Consider the following 21,260-nt stretch of genomic DNA (forward strand, 5'->3'; position numbering starts at 1 on the left):
CACCCAGGCGCCCCCTGATTTCAGAATCTTACACAGTCGGGGCGCCTGGGTGGCTCAGCTGGTTAAGCGACTGCCTTCGGCTCAGGTCATGATCCTGGAGTCCCTGGATCGAGTCCCGCATCAGGCTCCCTGCTCCGCAGGGAGTCTGCTTCTCCCTCTGACCCTCCCGACCCTACCCCCTCTCATGTGCTCTCTCTCTCAGTCTCTCTCTCTCAAATAAATAAATAAAAATCTTTAAAAAAAAAAAAAAAAGAATCTTACACAGTCACTAAAAACAGTGCTGCAGAAATGTGCTGCCCGACAGAGAGTCACAACACACTGTGAGGAAAGCAGGTTAGGAAATTTGAGTTATAGGCAAATCTTATTTTAAGAATTGCAATCGGGGCGCCTGGGTGGCTCAGTTGTTAAGCGTCTGCCTTCGGCTCAGGTCATGATCCCAGGGTCCTGGGATGGAGCCCCGCATCGGGCTCCCTGCTTGGTGGGAAGCCTGCTTCTCCCTCTCTCACTCCCCCTGCTTGTGTTCCTGCTGTTGCTGTCTCTCTCTGTCAAATAAATAAATAAAATCTTTAAAAAAAAAAAAGAATTGCAATCACATCCACAGATTTGGAAGAAGGTACACTAAATGCTTCACTCGGCTGTCTCTGGGTGAATGGAATTTTGGGTATTCTTGAACTCATCTGTAATAAACACCTATTGCTTGAGCAATTAAAATAAGAGACTTGATTAGAAGATAAAACAAGATAGTATGACATTTAATAAGTCTAATCCTGGCACTTCTTCACAATAAATTATAAATTAAATGTGGGGGTTGCCTAATACCTACATGTTTGAATCTTCTTATATATCTACCTGCAAGATGAAGCCTGCATAGTGGTCAAGACTTCATGTTTTGGTCCTAGGAAAGCTAGGTTATAACTTGGTTCTGTCCCTCAGCTGAGTGACCATAAAGCTAGGCTGGCTAGCCCCTAAATCTACATCTTCATGTTTAACAGGGATGGTAGTAATACCAATCTTACAGCTTTGTTGAGGGTTAAATAATACATGGAAAGCTCTTGACGCAGTGCCTAGCAGTACTAAGGGCTCAGTAAATGTGAGCTATTATTAAATTAGATGTCCTTAGCTTTCTGAGAGGGGCCTATAGATGTCTTGTTTCCATATCCAGCAGGAGCCCCTGTCTAAGCTTAAAGGGCACCACCGGGCACTGTGCATCTTGCCTAGACTTTTTGTCCACGGAGAGCAGGTAGGAACAAAAGTAGCTCTCCCGGGCTATTCAGCTTCCTCACCTTTGGTTGGAGGCAGAGGTGCTGATTAACTTTGTCAATAGAGCACAGTGCTCTAGAGGCCAAAGGTCAATGACCAAGGTCTGAAACCCCTTAATGAGCAAGTGTGCCTCCTAGCCACTAATGGAGTGATAAAAGTAAACTTTTAGGCCAAATAAAAGATAGCATTTTTATTTTATTTATTTTTAAAGATTTTATTTATTTGACAGAGAGAGACACAGCGAGAGAGGGAACACAAGCAGGGGGAGTGGGAGAGGGAGAAGCAGGCTTTCCGCGGAGCAGGGAGCCTGATGCGGGGTTCGATCCCAGGACTCTGGGATCATGACCTGAGCTGAAGGCAGACGCTTAATGACTGAGCCACTCAGGCGCCCCAAAAGATAGCATTTTTATTTGGAAAACAATTGTTTCAAAATTATCTCCCAAACTCGAATCTACAGGTCATGATGCAAATGACTGAAGTTGCCATTAATCGTTTTTAATTTAAATTTAAATAATAAATTAAAAAACTTATTAAATACAATTTTAAATTAACTCTGTGGAGTAGTGTTTATCCACACTTCCATGATAAGAAGCACTTGGGAGTGCTGGAGATTAATTCTGCTAATTAATACAGTGGACCTGGTACAGGCCAGTAATGTGGAAATTACTTTTACAAATACCTCCAGATAATTATCATGATCAAGGAAATTTAGAAAACATGATTTTCAAATTCCTTTGCATATTTTAAGTTTTGAATTACTGATCTCAGAATGCCCAATGAAAAGTCTTTTTTTTTTTTTTTTTTTTTTAAAGATTTGTAGTTATTTGAGAGAGAGAAGGGACGAGCAGGAGGAGGGGCAGAGGGAGAAGTACACTCCCTGCTGAGCAGGGAGCTTGACCCAGGGCTCAATTCCAGGACCCCCAGATCCTGACCTGAGGCAAAGGCAGATGCTTAATGGACTGAGCCACCTAGGCACCCCCTAATGAAAAGTCTTACCCAGTCCAGTTTTAGGAAAGGAAAGGAAGTCTTCTGAACATTTGTTTTGATAAATTCTCTGCTTTGGAAGCTTCACAAAAACTTAATTTGGTTGTTTCCTAAAAGACAATCTTCTTCCCATTTCTGGCCCAGCTTTTCTAGATCACATTTTCCTTGAAGGGTCCATCTTCCTTAAGTCATAACAATCCAATTAAATCATATTTAAGAATTAGTTTCTTACCGCAAACAAAACAATTAGTCTATTAAAGGATTGTCACATTTAACAACCTTTGCTTGCTTCTGTCCAGCTCCCTTCTCTCCTAAAACTTAGTAAGTCAATACTCTGGCTTTTCCACCTTAAATCTCATACTGACGACCCCGTGTATGCCAGCCTGGATCTCATCGTTTTCTTTAACGGGTCCGACTCCCTTCGGCGTCCCGGTCAAAATAATATCTCCTTCTTCCAAGGTCATTATCTTAGAAACGTAGCTAATAATGTAGGGGATGGAAAAGATCATGGAGGATGTCTCACCCTCCTGCCTGAGTTCGCCGTTGACCTTGAGCCAGAGCTTCAGGTTGTGAGGGTCCGGGATCTTCTCTTTGGGCACGAACGCGCTGACCGGGCAAGAGGCGGTGAAGCTCTTGGCCAGCGTCCAGGGCAACCCCTTCTTCTTGCACTCGTCCTGCACGTCTCTGGCGGTCATGTCCAGACACAGGGCATAGCCGGCCACGTAGTCCATGGCCGCGGCCTCCGGGACGGCGCGGCCGCGCCTGCCCATCACTACGCCCAGCTCGAGCTCGTGGTGCAGGTTGCGGCTGTAGGCCGGCATGAGGATGGCCGAACCCTCGCGGACGTAGGCTGTGGACGGCTTCAGGAAGAGCACCGGCTCGCTCAGCACCACGCTCTGCATCTCCTTGACGTGGTCCGCGTAGTTCCTACCCACGCACACGATGTTCTTCCCCCACTCCCAGAAGTGTGACAGCGGCCTGGTGGCTGCCATGTCCCGGCCGGGTGCCCCTGGAGGTCACGTGACTCCGCCGGGACCCGGTCACCTGATGCCTACGGCGCCCCGGAGAGAACCAACTACCTCGCAGCGCTGTCCCGTCCGCGACAGCCCGTTCCGCTCTGCGCTCTACCGGGTGCTCGGCAGTCGCGGCGCCTCAATTCCTGGGAGCCGCTGTCCAGTAGCTGCCCCGGGACGCTGGCCTGGTCCCTGGAGAGAGGCTGAGGCCTTGTCGCTGCTCTCCGGCCGCCGCCGCCGCCGGTAGCTCGCGGCTCCCGGCCCGCACTCAGGTACGCCGCAGCCCGGCCCGGAGCGGGCACGGGTTTGGATGCGGGCGCTGATTGGCCGGGGTCTGGGGCAGGGGCGCTAGACCTGCGCTGATTGGCTGGGGGGCGGGGCGGCGGGCGCCGATTGGCCGCGGCGCGCCGCCGGCGTGTGCAGCCCCCGCCCCTCGCGCCGCCGCCCCGCTGTCGCCTCAGCAGCCACCCCGCCGCCCCGGGTCATGGTGCTGGGCCGCGGGCTGCTCGGCCGCCGGAGCCTCGCCGCGCTGGGAGCCGCCTGCGCCCGCCACGGCCTGGGTAGGTGGGCCGGCGCCGATGGGCGCACCTGACAGGGGCCGGGGGCGCGGGGCCCGGCCCGCGGAGAGGGACCCACCGGCGTCGTGACCCCGTAGCGGCGGTTGGGCCGCGCCCCCGCGAGGGGTCCGGCGGTGCCGGGCGGGTGGCCGGCTCCGGGCGCTGGGGGCGGCCGGGAGTGGCCGGGCCGCCGCGGGCTGACGCTGTTTTCTGTCGACACAGGCTTGTAACCCTCGCCGGCGTCCAGGCGCGCCGGTTGGGGTCGAGAAAAGGCCCCGCGGCACTTGAGTCAGACTTTGCGGGGGCTGAAGACAGAGTGGGGTCACTGGTCAGCTGGGGGTTGCTGGCGGATTTGTGCCGGGTAAGGAGACGTGGGCCCCAGGAGCCCCGCGCCCCCGCCCGCCCGCGGCCCTCCTGGGGCTCCCCTCCCCGCCCGGGCGGACCCCTCGTGTGTGCGCCCCGGGGCGGCACAGCCGGGCCTAGTGCCCCAGGGACTGCCTTCCCATCTCTTCCTGTGAGCTTCAGCTGACAAGAAAAACCCGGGGTACACGATTCTAAAGTGCAGATAAAGGGCAGGAAGCCGGGCCAGTACTCGGGTTCCAACAAGACTGGGTCCTGGGGGCTGCCGGGCCCTGGCCCTCCCTCTAAAAGGAGAGGCATTGGGCACCCGGGCTTCCCAGGGCCTGTGCTTCTAGCTGTCAGATTTCCTTTCCCACTGGGAGTTACCGCTTGCTTTGTTGGAATATTTTGACCTTGATTTTGAAATCTTTCTTTATTTCCTGATATCTTATCTGGCTGATGTGGCAATAGGGGCAGTAGGTTAACCCGAGTCTTTGGGAGATGGTTAGCCGCTGGAGAAATGACCACATAGGAGGCGAAGCCGTCCTTGGCCATTTTAGATCTCACTGAGAGCACTCAAGGTTCTGGAGCGGGTAAGGTGTTGCCATTACTAAGGAAAGAGCCTGTCCTTTTTCCCATTTGGGGACACTCCTAAGAGTGTCAGGGCTAGGACTTTTTGCTTCCGGAGTCAGGCAGAGAGTGTAAGTGGGACTGTAGGGAATTGGCAAGATTGTGGCCACCTCGTTCAGAAGGGAGCCTAGTGCCAGCCATTGGATGCCGTGCAGAAGGATGGGCCCAGCTCAAGAGAAGCGGAATAAAACATGTCTCAGGACTTGGCCTGGACTACAGGCGGCACCTCTGTGCCCTCTGCTTATACAAAAGGTCACAGTTGCAAACCAGTGAACTGGAAGCATTTCTCAGGCATATAATTTTTGGAAAAGGAATAAGGCTTCTGGTGGTGCCTGCAGAAATAACTAAGTTCCCCAGGTTTTCCAGGAGAACCCTTATAGTACCTAGAGGAGCCTGAGCACAGGATGTAATCATGTTTCCTTCACCTGGGCGGTGTTCCTCTCCCAGACTCGAAGCACAGTCCTGTTTCAGTCCTGCTTTCCTCCCTCCCCAGCCCCCAGTACGCATACTCCGCTCTGTAGTCCTTCCTGGGCTCAGGTAGGGCTGGGGCCTAGGGAAGGTGGAATATCACAGAAACATCATACAGAGATGTTTGTTTTGCTGTGCATGAGGAGAAGGGCCTGGAAAATGCCCAGCTGGTTGTCCAGGGAAAGGGGAATTGGATATCTCTGTGTACTCTTTAAAGCTGCAGTTCAGACAGTTTCTCTGGCCGTGGCAGATAAGGTTGAATTCAGCTTTAGGTGGCCGCTGGAGATGTGGTCTGTCAGTCAGTGGGTCCTGCCTGCTTTCTGGATCCCTTTTGGAAGAGGCCCCCATTCCAGCACCTCCCCCAGTATTTCTTGGCTGTCTTCTGTCATTTTTTGTGGTGTTCATCTCTTTGACATTAAGACAAAGTATTGTTGGGGCCTCTCAGTTTTTAGATTGAATAGGAGTTTCATTGTTGAAAATAGTTTGGCACCTGACTCCTCGGTGGAAGATGCTTTTGGCTTTTGCTCACTCTTGACACATCCTGGCAGGGTCCTTCGGTTCAACTGGATGGCGATTCTGTGTCCTGCACACTTGAATCTGGAACAAATGGCCACCTGTCCCATGTCTCAGGCCCTGGTGTGTTTTGTGCATGATCCAAATTTTGAGTTCCTGCCTATGAAAGTGAATATTGTTTTCCTCTCTGGCTGGAGGCCTAGGAAGGGTCAGAGGCCCTCGCCCTCCGGGTTCCTCTCTTTGTGGTATTTCTGGTTCGGGTGTGAACACCGCGGGACTGGCACTGGTCACTTCTGACACTGGTTTGAATCACAGGTACAAACCAGCACTTCTGTCCTCTGAGAGCTCTCGAAAAAGAAAATCAGGATTATAGTCTGAAAGAAGTGATTTCCGTGAATATGCATGTGAAGAATTTTCTGTGTTTTTCTTACGAATGTGGTAAAATGAGGATATTTTCTTCTTTACCGAAGGAACTCAGAAAACCTGACACGGCGAGCCTCACACTTTGCTGCTCGGCGAGTCACTTTCCTGGAATGTTGTGTCCCTGGGACGCGGGGCCTCCCAGGCTGAGGGTTTGTCTTTAAGTCTCAGCCTGGGGCGGCCTCCCTTGGACACTGACCGAAGCTGCGCTTTGTCTTCAGGCCCAGCCCTGCTGGGAGTCCTTCTCCATCACACGGACTTAAGGAAGAGCTTGACTGTGGAACAGGGCACCATGAAGGTTGAGTTACTGCCCGCACTGACCGACAACTACATGTACCTGATCATCGATGATGAGACCAAGGAGGCCGCCGTCGTGGACCCGGTGCAGCCCCAGAAGGTGGGAGGAAGGGCCCCAGCACCACCTTGTCCCCTGCCAGGGCTAATAGCTGCAGTGTCCTTGTAGCTTGGCCGAAGCTACACAGAAATTCACTCATTTGGTTTTTGAAAAACAACTGGTGGCCTGCCACTCTGCCGTCGGGCAGAAGGCCAGTGAGGGGTGGAGGCTGCCAACGGCTTGGGTGGGGAGAGCAATGGGCTTCTGTCTGTAAGGTCCCGGGGCGCCAGGAAGCCCCGGAGGTGGTGACCTCCGCTGGAGGGGCTTGGAGAGGTCATGGCTGGCCCTCAGTTGCCAATTGGGTCAAGAGAGACCTGGAGCGGGGGCAAGTCGGCAGGGTCACGACAGGGCACGGCCCCTCCTGGCCAATCCTGGGTTCTGCTGGGCACCCTGCAGCTCGGCCGGCCAGTGCCAGGAGTGTGACCATGGCCCCCATCTTGCCTCACGTTTGGTTGCAGGTTGTAGAAACGGTGAAAAAGCATGGTGTGAAGCTGACCACGGTGCTCACCACTCACCACCACTGGTAAGCCCTCACCATCCAGCTGCTTGGGCCTGTCGGCTCCCGGCCGTGTGCACACCGGGCTGGTGTCCGTGGGGGTTGGGCACTTGCGGGCTCCCTGGGCCCTCTTGCAGGTGGAGGCCTGCGAGATTGGGGTGCTGGAAGCCCTTGTCCCCGCCCAGCCGTGTTCTCTGTGCCGCTGAGGGTCAGCCCCAGTGGGATTCTGAGAAGACGTGTGGGCTCTAGGCTCCGTACTGCTGCCCTGCGCCCTCGGCCCTGGCCCTGGCCTCCATGGGGCGGACCTCCAGCAGCAGATTCTGGGCTTGTGTGATGGGAGACTGGCTTTGATGTCAGGGAAGAAACTATTCTAGACCTTAGTGTTTTTAAAAATCAAGCAGCTCTGTTTGGAGAGGTTGTGGTTCTCGAAATTGAAGGTAAGGGATGAAAGAAGCACCCAAGTGTTTGGGTTTTGAGGGCTAGAGCTGCTTGTCCAAGACCCTCCTGTGGGGTTTTTGAAATTCTGAGACTTTTCACAGCTTGAAAAAAATACTTGTTTGGCTCTGAATTGTCTTTTCCACGTAAGTGCCTGAAGGCAGCCAGCGACTCTCACTGCACTTCACCTGTGAGGTGCGGTGTCTCCGCGGGGGTGTCCTGAGGACGTGGGTTGGCCAGAGTTTGCTCAACGGTGGCCACTTCTTGGTTGATGTCACTAAGGCACCCAGAGTCTTTGGGGTTTAGCCCCGGGGGCATCAGCTGTTAATTCCTGAATGCAGAGGGGTCGGCCGGCAGCCTTGCCCTTGGCTGCTGTGCTGCTGGGCTTTCTGGGAAAAAGCCAGATTGCCTCCCCGCGAGCCTCAGGGTTGGCTTCTCGCTCCCTTGCTAAGCAACCGCTGGGTCAGTTTTCTCAAGTTGTGATGCTCTGGGGTTTTTCATATGCCTATGCTACAATACAAAACCCCAAATTCGGCCCCAGACTGAGCCCCAGGGCGCCGGGGCCTCCCTCCCTGCACTAGAGGAGATGGTGAGGCGGTGGTTGCGCAGGTCAGCGGAACGTGTGGATGCGTGTGTACGCGTTGGCGCTGCCCTGTGTGTAGCAGATGGCGGGGCGGGGCTGGGCGGCGCCTGCTATCTGTGCGCCCTGCTGGGTCGGGGCCCCTCGAAGGGCTCCGTGGATAAGTGTGTAGTGAGGGGCAGGAGCCCTCGCCTTGTCCTGGGAGGTGCAGGGAGCTTGGTGCAGGGCCATGGCTGGGCTTAGGCTGTGCACGTCCCGGGTGCGTTATGGGCTGGTCGTTGGCCCCTGATCGCCCTCGGGCATTGGTGATCGATTTATGTATGTATGTTTATTTGTTTAAAGATATAAGTGTTTTCATTTTTATTTTTTAAATTTTAAAGAAGTTTTTATTTTAATTCCAGTTAACATATGGTGTTATACTGGTTGCAGGTGTACAACATAGTGATTCAGCAGTTCTGTCCATTACTCCGTGCTCATCACAAGTGCGCTCCTTAATCCCCATCACCTACATGACCCTTCCCCCCACCGCCTCCCCTCTGGTAACCATCTGTTTCTTCTCAAGAGTCGGCTTCTTGGTTTGTCTCTCTTCTTTTCCCTTTGTTTCTTAAATTCCACTATCAGTGAAATCATGTGGCGTTTATCTTTCTCTGACATTTCACTTAGTTTCTGTAGCTCCATCCGTGTTATTGCAAATGGCAAGGTTTCATTTTTATAGTTGAATAATATTCCATTGTGTGTGTGTGTGTGTGTATGTACACACACATATATATACCACATCTTTGTCCATTCATCAGTTGATGGATACTTGGACTGTTTCCATAATTAGTCTCATAGATAATGCTATAAACATCGGGGTGCATGTTTCCCTTTGAATGAGTGTTCTTGCATTCTTTGGGTAAAGACCCAGTACTGCAATTATTGAATCATAGGGAGTTCTATTTTTGACTTCTTGAGGAACCTCCATACTGTTGTCCAGAGTGGCTGCACCAGTTTGCGTTCCCACCAACAGTGCACGAGGTTTCCTTTTTCTCCACATCCTCATGAACACCTGTTGTTTCTTGTGTTGTTGATTGATGTTAGCCATTCTGACAGGTGTGAGGTGGTATCTCATTGAGGTTTTGATTTGTATTTCCCTGATGCCGAGTGATGTCGAGCATTGTTCATGTGTCTGTTGGCCATTTGGATGTCTTCTTTGGAAAAGTGTCTGTTCATGTCTTCTGCTGATTTTTTAAATTGGATTATTCATTTTTTGGGTGTTGGGTTATATAAGCTTTTTATATATTTTGGATACTAACCCTTTATCAGATATGTCATTTATAAGTATCTTCTCCCATTCTGTAGCCTGCCTTTTAGTTTTGTTGACTGTATCCTTTGCTGTGCAGAAGCCTTTTATCTTGATGAAGTCCCAATAGTTCATTTTTGCTTTTGTTTCCCTACCCCTGGCAACGTGTCTAGTAAGAAGTTGCTATAGCCAAGGTCAAAGAGGTTTCTGCCTGTATTCTCCTCTAGGATTTTTATGGTTTCAGGTTTTACATTTAGGTCTTTCATCCATTTTGAATTTATTTTTGTGTATGGTGTACGAAAGTGGTTCAGTTTCATTCTTTTCATGTGGCTGTCCAGTTTTCCCAATACCGTTTGTTGAAGAGATGGTCTTTTTCCCATGGGACATTCTTTCCTGCTTTGTCGAAGATTGGTTGACCATAGAGTTGAGGGTCCATGTCTGGGCTCTCTATTCTGTTCCATTGATCTGTGTGTCTGTTTTTGTGCCAGTACCATACTGTCTGGGTGATCACAGCTTTGTAATGTAGATTGAAATCCAGAATTGTGATGCCACCAGCTTTGCTTCTGTTTTTCAGGATGGCTTCGGCTATACGGGGTCTTTTGTGGTTCCATAGAAATTTTAGGATTCTTTGTTGTAGCTCTGTGAAAAATGGGGGTGGTATTTTGATAGGCAATGCATTAAATGTGTAGATTGCTTTGAGTAGTATAGACATTTTCACAATGTTTGTTCTTCTAGTCCGTGAGCATGGAATGTCTTTGTTTCTGTCCTCTTCAATTTCTTTCGTAAGTGTTCCATAGTTTTCAGAGTACAGTTCTTTCACCTCTTTGGTTAGGTTTATTCCTAGGTATGTTATATTTTTGGTGCAGTTTAAACAGGATCATTTTCTTAATTTCTCTTTCTGCTGCTTCATTAGCATATAGAAATGCAGCAGATTTCTATGCATTGGTTTTGTATCCTGCAGTGTTACCGAATTTGTTTATCAGTTTTAGCGGGTTTTTTGGTGGTCTTTTGAGTGGGACATTGCCATTTTATTTATCATTAATTTATTTTTAGGGAGGGAGAGAGCAGGGAGGGCAGAGAGAGAGAATCTTAAGCAGGTTCCACCAATCTCACGACCCTGAGATCATGACCTGAGCCGAAATCAAGAGTTGGACGCTTAACCAACTGAGCCCCCCAGGTGCCTGGACATTGCCTTTTTAGAAGACAGCTTCCACCTGCTCAGGGCAGTGGGTCCTGAACTGGGCCACCTGTGAGAGTCATGCGGGTGGGGCGCTTTAAAACTCCTGCTCTGCAGGCTGCCCCTAGGCCAACTGCGTCAGGATGTGGGGCAGGGAGTCACGACTTGGTGCTCCTTAACAGATCCTCAGGTGACTCTTATGTGCCCAAAGCTTGGGAGCTGGGCCTTAGGGATTATCTAGGTGTTTGGGATTTGGTTTGTTTGTTTCAGAAGCTTCCGCAGCCACAGGGCAGGAGCACAGAAATGCCTCACTTTGGAAAGACATGTCTCAGAATGTTCTTTTCAGTGGAGCCAAATGACAAGCCAGTTTCCTGTGTTGGGAGATGCGTTTCTACCGAGAAGGCAACCAGGAAAGGAGACTTGTGGTAGGGGTTTAAGAGCAAGCAGGCCCAGTCCCATCAGCAGGAGCCCAGGTCTCCTTTCCGACTTCCAGGGACCACGCTGGCGGGAACGAGAAGTTGGTCAAGCTGGAGCCTGGGCTGAAGGTGTGCGGGGGTGATGACCGGATCGGGGCCCTGACTCACAAGGTCACGCACCTCTCCACACTGCAGGTGAGCAGTGAACCAACGGAAGGCACTCCAGCGGGCAGGGGTGCGGTGGGGACACTTGCCCCCACTCCTGGCATTTCCTCCCTGAGCCAGGGACCCGGCGGGTGGAGGGCGGCATGCGGAGGGTGCCTGGCCGCGGGGAGAAGCGGTCAGGCCCGGTTTTGAGACAGTCGGGGAAACTGGAACACGGACAGTGACCCGTCACTGTTCATCTCTTGGACACAGTGACCCTGTGAGGAAGTGAGAGGGGGTTCCCAGGGGCTTCCATGGGCGTCGGGGGGGCGGTATGCACATGCGTGCAGCTCCTGGTGCGCGTGTACACAGTGCACACGGCAAACGGGGCAGAGGCGGGGGTCTGTTCGTGATCGGTGATCCTTGGGAAGGGCACACCGATGCTCATTTTGAGTTCAGTCTTTTTGTAGGCTTGAACATTTTTGAGGTTAAGGGTGGGGGGAGGGCTGTGGGAGACAGGAAGGAAAACCAAACAGAAGGCCAAGCACCCAAGAAGGAAAACTGTCTTTTCTAAGAAGCAAGACACCTGGTTCAGATTTGGCCTGATCTTGAGGTCTCTTCCTTTGGTTTTGCACACCAGCCAGCACCAGGTTCCAGGGCGGGCCTTGCCTCTGGGGGCCCCTCGGGGATTGAGTCCCACGGTCACCAGCAAGATGCATGTCCTGCTCAGTGGAGCAGCAGTGACCGAAGTCCTCTCGCCCCTGCCAGGGAGGCTCCCGTGGGGCAGTGGTGGGTGCGAGGGGGGAGGGACCTGTGGGGGGCCCCCCAGCGTGTGGGGAGCACATGCCAGCACCAGCTTTGTTTAAGGTGGGGTCTCTCAACGTCAAGTGCCTGTCCACACCGTGCCACACTTCTGGACACATCTGCTACTTTGTGAGCAAGCCCAGCAGCTCTGAGCCTCCTGCTGTGTTCACAGGTGAGAGAGTTCAGGTGTGCGAGCGGGGGCGAGGAATTCTCTGCAAAGACCCGCTTGACTTAGGGATGTCTCTGAACACTCGGGGCGAGAAGCGGAGCGTTTGCAGCCAGGCCTGCTGCGCCGGGCCCTCAGGTAGAGCCCACGAAGGGCCCCAGCCTCAGGCTGTGTGAGGAGTACTGTCAGGACAGGCCTTTCCAGCAGCTGGGGGCTTCTCCCTTTGGAGAGAAGGTGAGCCGCTGTTGCTGCTGGCTGGGAGCGGCGAGACCAGAATGGCCGGGTGCATCCGCTGCAGCGCAGAGCAGGCCTGTTGGCTGTGCCCAGGCCCCTCTGCCTCCTGACCTTTCTCAGCCAATATCGAGTCTTGCAGAAATTTAAGTCTCAGTCGTGACGTCACTGCAGCGAGGGCCAGTTGGGAAATGCGATGGGGCTCCTGGAGCAGCTCCGCGGTGGGACCGGTGTGCGTGGGGCTCGGTCACCAGCAAATGGGGCTGTGGCTCCTAGTTCCAGCAGAGGTGCTAACAGGTGGAGGGGCCTCTGCGGCTTCGTGAATCCCACAGCACCCCCACACCGAAGCGTGTTTTTAAAGACCACAGTCGTCACTGTCCCCAGTGCAGTAGCAGCAGGTGCAGGCCCTGAGCCGACTCCGAGTTCGCGTCGTGGGACCCCGGACTCACTCCGCCTCGGCCCCCGGTGTGTGGGGCAGGGGAACCAGCCCCTGGCGGAACAGCGAGTGCGGAGGCCCCCTGAGTGGCCATGGGCAGCTGGTGTCGCGCCTGCATCCCTGTCACCGCTGCGCGGGGGAAACCCCCAGATGTCAACCTGCCCAGCTGTCAACCTGCCCAGCTGTGGGGGGAGGCGGGTCCCTGGGGACTGCGTAGACGAGAGAAGCCGTGTCCCCGCTTTGGAAGGTGGGGCTGCCTGCTGTGAGACCCCGCCCTGAGCCCAGGTGCTATGCGGTGTGCCTGTCCTCTGTGGACAGCAACTGGCGGGACGCAGTGTACGGACAAGTCGTGTAGTGTCCTCCATGCTGAGGCTCCAGTGTCTGCCGCCTGGACAGTGAGGACTGGACATGTGGGAACCAGGGTGTCCAGCGAGGCCCCGGCAGCAGGCGTGGGAATAGGGGCTGCTCCCCTGGAGGGAGGGCCCGAGCTCAAAGTCTTCTGCACCTGTGTGTGCCCCAGCCTCCTCTGGGGTCTCGTGGACTTCTTGCTGGTTCCCAGACTCGACCTACCTGGAGAGGTCCTTCAGGGGACAGCCCCAATCCCACCCGCACTAGGTTGTCCTGTTGTCTCCTGGGGGGCCCTGACTCCTGTCTGGGGCGGCCCCATGGTCCTGGGCTGTGGCTTAGGCTCCCTGGGAAGAGGTCTGGCCAGCGCTGATGGAGGACACCCCACCACTGGGGCCTGGAGAACAAATGTGTCCGAGCTCCCGCTGGCCGTGGAGCCCTTCCCAAGGAAGAGACCAGGCAGGGAAGCAGCAGCAGATGGCCGGGTGTCAGGAGGAGGGGACGCCCCTTTGAAGGGCTGAGGTAGGAAGGGGTCTGTGAGGTGGTAGGCCTGTGTGTTGAGGACTCAGATGGTGGCTGGTGAGCTCAGGGGGTATCCTACAGGCTGGTGCTGGCCGCAGAGGCTAAGAGGAGACCTAGGGAAGCGGGCCTGGGAGGGCTGCTGGGCCGGTAGGTACAAGGGCTGGTTTGGTGGTCCTGGCGCTAGGGCTGACAAGATGGGGTGGTGAAGAGAGGAGTGGGGTGACCCTAAGGTGTGGGTTTGAGCAGCTGTTTGCGGGGGCTGGTGGTGCCAGTTAGACTTGAGGGGAGAGGTTGGGGGGTAGGAACCGAGAGCTGGGGGTTAGGGTTTCTTGGTTTGTCTCTGTCCTGCTGGCGGCCCCCCACTGCTCCCTACCTGTCCTGTTTCTCAGGTGACACCTTGTTCGTGGCTGGCTGTGGGAAGTTCTACGAAGGGACAGCGGATGAGATGCATAAAGCCCTACTTGAGATCCTGGGCCGGCTCCCTCCAGACACAGTAAGCGGCAGCCTGCGAGTGGGGCGCTCACCTCCCTCCCAGGCTGCGGAGAGTGGGGGCGCAGGGGCACTTCATCTGGAAGCGAGGCTTTTCTGTTAATGTATTTTTATTGTTGTTTAACACGCATGCAAGAAGTGTCTGTGTCATGCTTGTCGCTAACGGGACCTAGCCCAGAGCCCCGCAAGCCCGTCCTCGAGGGGTCTGAGGGCAGACTGCGGAGACTCCGAGCTCACAGTCTGGTGTTTTCCTCAGAGAGTGTACTGTGGCCACGAGTATACCATCAACAACCTCAAGTTTGCGCGGCACGTAGAGCCCAACAACGCTGCCATCCAGGAGAAGCTGGCCTGGGCCAAGGTGAGCGGGGCGCACCGTGGGGTGTGTCTTCGGGGCAGTGACCATGACGGGGCTCCCCAGGAGCCACTCTCGGGGCACTGTCTCCAGTGTGGGCACGAAGTGCTCCTCCCGGCCCGCCTCAACTAGCGAGGAAGCCCCGGCTGTCTTGTTGAGGTCCTTGTCCACCCAGGGGGTCTGGGCTGGGCCTGGGATCCCGCACTTCTAGCAGGTGCCCAGGGGAGGCCGGAGCTGCGGGTCCCTGACCTGTTCTCCACGTGCTGGGCCACGTGGTAGGCAGGATCGTGAGTTAGCAGCTCAGCCTCCGTGTCTGGGGCCAGCAATGGGAGTCGCCCCAGAGGCTGCTTGTCTGAAAGGCATTTATTTCTGTGATGACCCCAGGGCTCGGAGGTTTGGTTGCAGGGTTGGCTTCTTGTCCCGGACACATCCTTGGTGCTGCTGTGGGTGGTTGGGCTAAGGGACGTGCTCCTGGATGTGGGGGTCTGTCTTCCTGCCCCTCTCAGTCCCCAAGAGAGGGCGTCAGAAAGACACACCCAGGAGTCCTCTCGTGTGGGGCCTTCTGCTCCGTTCAGTGACGACTTTTGTTTTTTAAGCACTGGTTTTTTCCGAGCATCTTTATCAATTTGGAGCATGGGCTTACAGAATCATACTTGTTAGAATACACCACCTGTGTCAGTTGACGAACATTCCTCCTTTTTTTGCAGTGCACATAGAGGAGAGTTTTTCATGACAGCACAGGACTCACCCTGTATGTTTGCTATATGTATTGTTTTGTGGTTGTTTCATTTAATAACGAGTCCTAGTGCCCTGTCCATAGCAATCTATACACACGGAACGGATTCTTTTCAGAGTTATTCGCTTTTAAAAAAAACTCCTCTTTATTGAGGATCATTTTCATTCAATCAGACGTACCTGTTTTGAGTGAGCAGTACGCAGTTTGATGAATTCTGACAGCATGTGCCCGTGTGACCCCAGGGCGTCCCCTGCCGCTCTGCACCCGTACCCCCAACTACGGATGTGCTGTGACGTAGGCCACCCTGTTCTGCAGTCTCCCGCAAACAGAGCCCTAGAACACAAGTTGCATCTGGCTCTTCGGCTCAGCGTAACTGTTGAGTTTCCTTGACGCTCTTTATTTCGGAGCAGCATCTGGTGTGAATGTGCTGTGCTGTCTGCAGACGGCCGGGCTCGTGGGCGGCCCCCAGCTGTTTGCTGTCGGGGTAGCGGCTGCGACCCTCTGCGTGCACATCTTGGCGTGGACATGGGTTTTCGCTGCTCACGGGTGCAGACCCTGGGGGTAGGTCCGGTTCGTGTAGGTTTCACTTGTAAGAAGCTACCAGACGGCCTTCCCTCTAGGAACGCTCCATGCGCAGTGTTGATGTTTTAAATGTGAGCCGTTCTGCGAGGTGTGTGCTGGTGTCTCCTTGTGGTTTTAAAATTTCCATTTCTCTGATGGCTAATGAAACGGAGCGTCTCTCATGGGCTCACTGGCCTCTTACAGGTCTTCTTTTACAAAGCATATGTTCAAATCTTCTGTCCATTTAAAAACGCGGTTGTCTTCTTAGTTGCAGGAATTCCTTATATATTCCGCAAACAAGTCTTTGTCAGAAATGTATATCAAATATTTTCTCTCACTTTTTATGGCTTGCCTTTTTTTTTTTCTTTAACGGTGTCTTCTCAAGAATACAAGTTTATATTTTGGTGAAGATCAGTTTATTTTCTTCTACACTTTGTGTGTCCTAAGAAATCTTTGAACACCCCTTGTCACAGACTCTGCTGTGTTTTCTCCTGAAAGTTTATGGTCTTAGCTTTTATATGTATACAGATTTAATGTAGATTCATGATCCTTTTCAAATTGTGTATGGTCTAAGGTAAAGAGTAGAAGGGCCTTTTTTTTTTTTTTGCATATTCACATCCAGCTGTTCAACACCATTTGTTGGAAACAGTTTTTTCCTCGTTGGACTACCCTGGCATCTTTGCTAAATAAAACGGACAGTGTAGGCATGAGTCACTTCTGGACGCTCCCCTCTGTGCCACTGATCTATAGGACTTCTCCACCGGTAGCACACAGTCTTGATTACTGTAGCTGGTGGTAAGTCTAGGAGTCAGGTTGTATACATCCCCTAACTGTAGACTTTCTTAAAATTGGTTTTGGCTCTTCTAAGTGCTTTGCATTTCCATATAAATTTTAGGATTATCTTGTTAATTTTTTTTTTTAAAGATTTTATTTATTTATTTGAGAGAGAGAGAATGAGAGACACAGAGCACAAGAGGGAAGAGGGCAGGGGGAGAAGCAGACCCCCTGCTGAGCAGGGAGCCCAATGTGGGACTCGATCCCGGGACTCCAGGATCATGACCTGAGCCGAAGGCAGTCGCTTAACCAACTGAGCCACCCAGGCGCCCAGTATCTTGTTAATTTTTACCAAAAAAGTCAGCTTTGGATTGGGACTGTTGTACAAAAGATTTAGAGAGAACTGAGGTCTTAAAAATCCTGAGTCTTTCCATGAATATGCTATAGCTTTCCATTTATTGAGGTCATTAGTTTTTCTCAGCAATATTTTATAATTATCATTGTTACAGAAATAGGGATATATTTAACAATATATACAAAGAACTTCATGTTTTTGGATTTTATTGGAGATGATTATTTGCTGAAGTCTTTAGAAATACAAGTGATTTTTGCATTTTGATCTTATGTCCTTATCACTTTGCTCAGCTCCCTCATTCTAGCATCTTTTCCAAAGAGTCCTTACCACACAATCACGTCATCAACAAATAGAGATGATTTTATTCTTTCTTTTGCAATCTATGTGCCTTTTTCCTTGTTTTGCCCCATTGCATTGGCTACCATCTCCAGGACAGTGTTCACTAGAAGTGCAGAGAGTGGGCATCTTTGCCTCGTTCCCAATCTTAGGGGGAAGGCATTTAGCCTTTAACCATTAGGTATGATATTAGCTGTGGGTTTTATGTAAATCTTCTTTCTTAGGTTGGAGTTCACTTATATTCCTGGTTTTCGAGAGTTTTTATCATCAGTGGGTGTTGAATTTTGTGAATTGTTTTTTTTCTTCATCTGTTACGTAATGATGTTTTTCCTCCTTTACTCAATTAATATGGTGGAGTACATCAATTGGTTTCAAATGTTAAACCAACTGTGCTTTCTAGACAAACCTTAGTCATGCTGTATTATGTTGCTATAGTCTCCTTTGTGTTCATAAGAGATACTGGTCTCCAGTTTTATTTTCTTTTTTTTTTTTTAAAGATTTTTATTTATTTATTTGACAGAGACACAGCGAGAGAGGGAACACAAGCAGGGGGAGTGGGAGAGAGAGAAGCAGGCTTCCCGAAGGGCAGGGAGCCCGATGCGGGGCTCGATCCCAGGGGATCATGACCCGAGCTGAAGGCAGACGCTTAATGACTGAGCCACCCAGGCGCCCCTCCAGTTTTATTTTCTTGTAATGTTTTTGATCTTAGTATCAGGGTGATGCTGGCCTCATAAAATGAATAGAAAGTATTTACTCCTCTTTTGTAAGAGTTTTTCTGTGCTATTTTTTATTCCTTTAATGTTAGAAATCACCAATGAAGTCACCTGGATGTTGAATGTTTTTTTGTGGAAAAATCTTGTTGATACTAATTAATGTCTTTATGTAGAGCTGTTAGATTTTTTTTTTTTAAAGATTTTATTTATTTATTTGAGAGAGAATGAGAGAGAGAGTACATGAGAGGGAGGAGGGTCAGAGGGAGAAGCAGACCCCCCGCTGAGTGGGGAGCCCGACGTGGGACTCGATCCGGGGACTCCAGGATCATGACCTGAGCCGAAGGCAGTTGCTTAACCAACTGAGCCACCCAGGCGCCCTGTAGAGCTGTTAGATTTTTACATCTTCTTGAGTCAATTTTGTTAGCAACTTGTGTCTTTCAAGGAATTTGCCCATTTTACCAAGGTTTTCAAATTTATTGACATAATTTTCATAGTGTTTTAAAATATCAACTTTGCTGTGGTTTAGTTCATATGTAATGAACCACATTAAAGTGAACGACTGAGTGGATTTTGACATACACCCCCCCCATGAAATCACTGCCCTTACAATTAAGGTACAGAATATTCCCATCATGCCTCATTCTCTCTGCAGTGGCTCCAACCACTGAGGTGTTGTGCCATTGGACCTTGGTTTGCATTTTTTAGAATTTCAGAGAAATGGAGAATACATTATGTACTCTTTTATTGTCACTCAGCAGAATGATTTTGAGATTCATGTTGCTGCATGTATCAGTATAATGAATAGTATTCCATTGGTTGGACCACGTTTGTTTATCCATTCACTTGTAGACATTTGTGTTTCCAGTTATTGGCTGCTGTGAACATTTGTGCACAAGTCTCTGTGTGGCATGCCTTTTAATTTCTCGTGAGTAAACACCTAGGAATGAAATGGCTGGGTAGTGTCAGGTACATGGTTGACTTGTGAAGAAACTGCCAGTTGTTTTCCTAAGTGGCTGTTATTTTACATTCCTACCAGCAAAGTGTAGACTTTCAGTTGTCCTATATCCTCACCAATACTTGGCATTGTCATTCTTTTTGATTTCATTCATTTTAATGGGTATGTAGTGGGGTTACATTGTGGTTTTAATTTGTATTTCCCTAGCGTCTGTTAATGTTGAGCATCTTTTTATATGCTCATTGGCCATTTTGTGAAGTGTTTGTTCACATCTTTTGGCCATTTAAAAAATTGGATTGTCTTATTTTTGATAAGAGGATTTTCTTTTTTTTTGGTAAGTTTGTCAGATAGTTTCTCCCATTCTGTGGCTTGCTTTTTATTTTAAAACAATGTTTTTTGAAGAGTAAGCATTTTTAATTTTGATAAAGTCCAGCATGTTAATTTTTTTTATGGTTCATACTTCTTGTCTCTTATCTAAGAACTACTTTTCCCAAGGTCAAAATTTTTCTTTGCTTCCTCTTTTAAGTTTTATAATTTAGCTTTTACTTTTATTTTTTTTAAATATAATTTTTAATTCTTCCTTTTTTTTTTTTTTAAGATTTTATCCATCTATTTGAGAGAGAGAGACAGAGATAGTGACAGAGAGCATGAGTGGGGAGGAGAGGGAGAAGCAGGCTCCTCACCGAGCAGGGAACCTGACGCGGGGCTCGATCCCAGGACCCCGAGACCACGACCCGAGCCGAAGTCAGAGGCCCAGCCAACTGAGCCGCCCAGGCGCCCCGGTTTTTACTTTTAGAGCAGTTGGTCCCCACCCCCATCTGTTGGATATGCAGTGATATCACCTCTTTCTGATGTTGGCGATTTGTGTTCCTTCATCATTCTTAACAATTTTGTTGATCTTTTCAAAGAACAATTTTGCCTTAATTTTCCTTGTTTTTCCATTTGCCAACGTGCCTGCCAAAGGGCTCTTCTGGGTCTTTCTCCTTGGGAGCCCGTGAAGGGGAGGCCCTGCCCAAACACCCTGTGATGAGAGCTCCCCACCTTCCAGAGGGGTGGTCATCCCAGGGCAGGGACCCGGGGCACTTGGGTGTTTTCTTCTTTTCTGTGTGGTCTATATTTTTGCTGGTTATTCTATACTGTAAAACACAAACTTCATATTAATGAAAAGAAAGTTTGGTATCCCCTCCATCTCCAAGACAGCAAGGGGAGGAGGGACAGGTTGTTGTTGGTGGCCGGGACACTTGGGTCTCCATGGCAGGAAGGAGCCTGTCCTCACACTGACCCAACTCTATTCACTTTGCCTTCTGAGTTGGACGATGTTTGAAGATCATTAGAAGGTACTTAGAAATGTTACCTTTAGAAGTTTCTGTATCAAAGTGACCTCTGTCCTCTGCAGGAGAAGTACAGTATCGGGGAGCCCACGGTGCCATCCACCATCGCAGAGGAGTTCACCTACAACCCGTTCATGAGAGTGAGGTGAGGGGGCACTCCATGTCTGCACCTCTGCCTCACTCAGCCCAACAGTGTCCACTCCCCAGCCCCCCTGCAGACCCCAAATGCTGGAGGCTGCCCTGAACTCTTTATCAAGCACTGCATAGCCTAGGATGCAGGTATCTCTTCTCAGAATGGGGGGATGCTTTCCTTGTGCCCTGGCAAGGGTTTGGGGTCCTTTCTGACCCTGGAGGGTCTCGGGGAGCTTCCACCTGGGCTCTGACCGACGCCAGCGTGGAGTTGGTGTTCCCACTCTCTGGGTTGCCGGCAGGACGGCTTGGCCAGCATGTCTTCCAGTTAGGAACACGCAAGCTGGCCGCTGGCTGTAGCATTTCATTTTTTAAGAATGTCCCAGCTTCTGCTGGCTCTTTTTGTCCCTGGTGCCCTGGTAGAGGCGGTGGGCTGGGTGAGCATGGTGTGCAGCCTGGCGTTTGGCTTCCGCAGGGAGAAGACCGTACAGCAGCATGCTGGCGAGACTGACCCCGTGACCACCATGAGGGCCATCCGCAAAGAGAAGGACCATTTCAAGGTGCCCCGGGACTGAGGCGGCTGTGGGGCCTGGGGTGCCCGTGGCTGCCACCACTCTCAAGCACATTTGGGTATTCAGATGTTTTAGATAAATTTCCTGCCAGGAGTGCAGGAAATCCAGTCTTGGTTTAATTTTAAATTAATCTCAAAGCCCTTTGCCCGTGTTATCAGATGTTCTAATGCATATTTATAAGAGAAGTTGAAAGTGTATTCCTGGATGCTCAGCTTGCAGACTGTGTGTTCTGTCCGGCCTCCGGTGCGCGTGGGAGGACCCAGTGGGGACAGACGAGGCTCAGGGTGCGGCCAGACCGAGGGCACAATGGGGGCAGGAAGGGCTGTCCCCAACCGGCTCATTTTT

General features: G+C 51.1%; 2 protein-coding genes across 4 annotated transcripts; one reads left to right on the forward strand and one right to left on the reverse strand.

Annotated features, from left to right (window-relative positions):
• Nucleotides 1–1,435: 1,435 nt before the first annotated feature.
• FAHD1 (fumarylacetoacetate hydrolase domain containing 1) lies at nucleotides 1,436–3,236 on the reverse strand. The gene has a single exon (XM_006741922.3). It carries the CDS (start codon nucleotides 3,234–3,236, stop codon nucleotides 2,571–2,573), a length of 666 nt encoding a protein of 221 aa, XP_006741985.1. The 3' UTR covers nucleotides 1,436–2,570.
• Nucleotides 3,237–3,385: 149 nt separating this feature from the next.
• Nucleotides 3,386–21,120, forward strand: HAGH (hydroxyacylglutathione hydrolase). 3 transcript variants are annotated; one of them, XM_081820351.1, is made up of 10 exons: nucleotides 3,698–3,817; nucleotides 4,037–4,175; nucleotides 6,406–6,581; nucleotides 7,037–7,101; nucleotides 11,042–11,159; nucleotides 11,976–12,084; nucleotides 14,002–14,105; nucleotides 14,358–14,459; nucleotides 20,280–20,359; nucleotides 20,819–21,120. In XM_081820351.1, exons 3-10 carry the CDS (start codon nucleotides 6,477–6,479, stop codon nucleotides 20,916–20,918), a joined length of 783 nt encoding a protein of 260 aa, XP_081676477.1. In that variant the 5' UTR covers nucleotides 3,698–3,817; nucleotides 4,037–4,175; nucleotides 6,406–6,476; the 3' UTR covers nucleotides 20,919–21,120. The 3 variants fall into 3 exon arrangements, with proteins under 3 accessions (XP_030893378.1, XP_081676476.1, XP_081676477.1); XM_031037518.2 differs by lacking the exons at nucleotides 3,698–3,817; nucleotides 4,037–4,175 and adding an exon at nucleotides 3,386–3,529; XM_081820350.1 differs by lacking the exon at nucleotides 4,037–4,175 and having other exon boundaries at nucleotides 3,689–3,817.
• Nucleotides 21,121–21,260: the final 140 nt, after the last annotated feature.

The sequence above is a fragment of the Leptonychotes weddellii genome, chromosome 5 (genome assembly GCF_054177405.1).
Source record: "Leptonychotes weddellii isolate Sample4059 chromosome 5, ASM5417740v2, whole genome shotgun sequence".
In the NCBI taxonomy this organism is placed as follows: domain Eukaryota; kingdom Metazoa; phylum Chordata; class Mammalia; order Carnivora; family Phocidae; genus Leptonychotes; species Leptonychotes weddellii.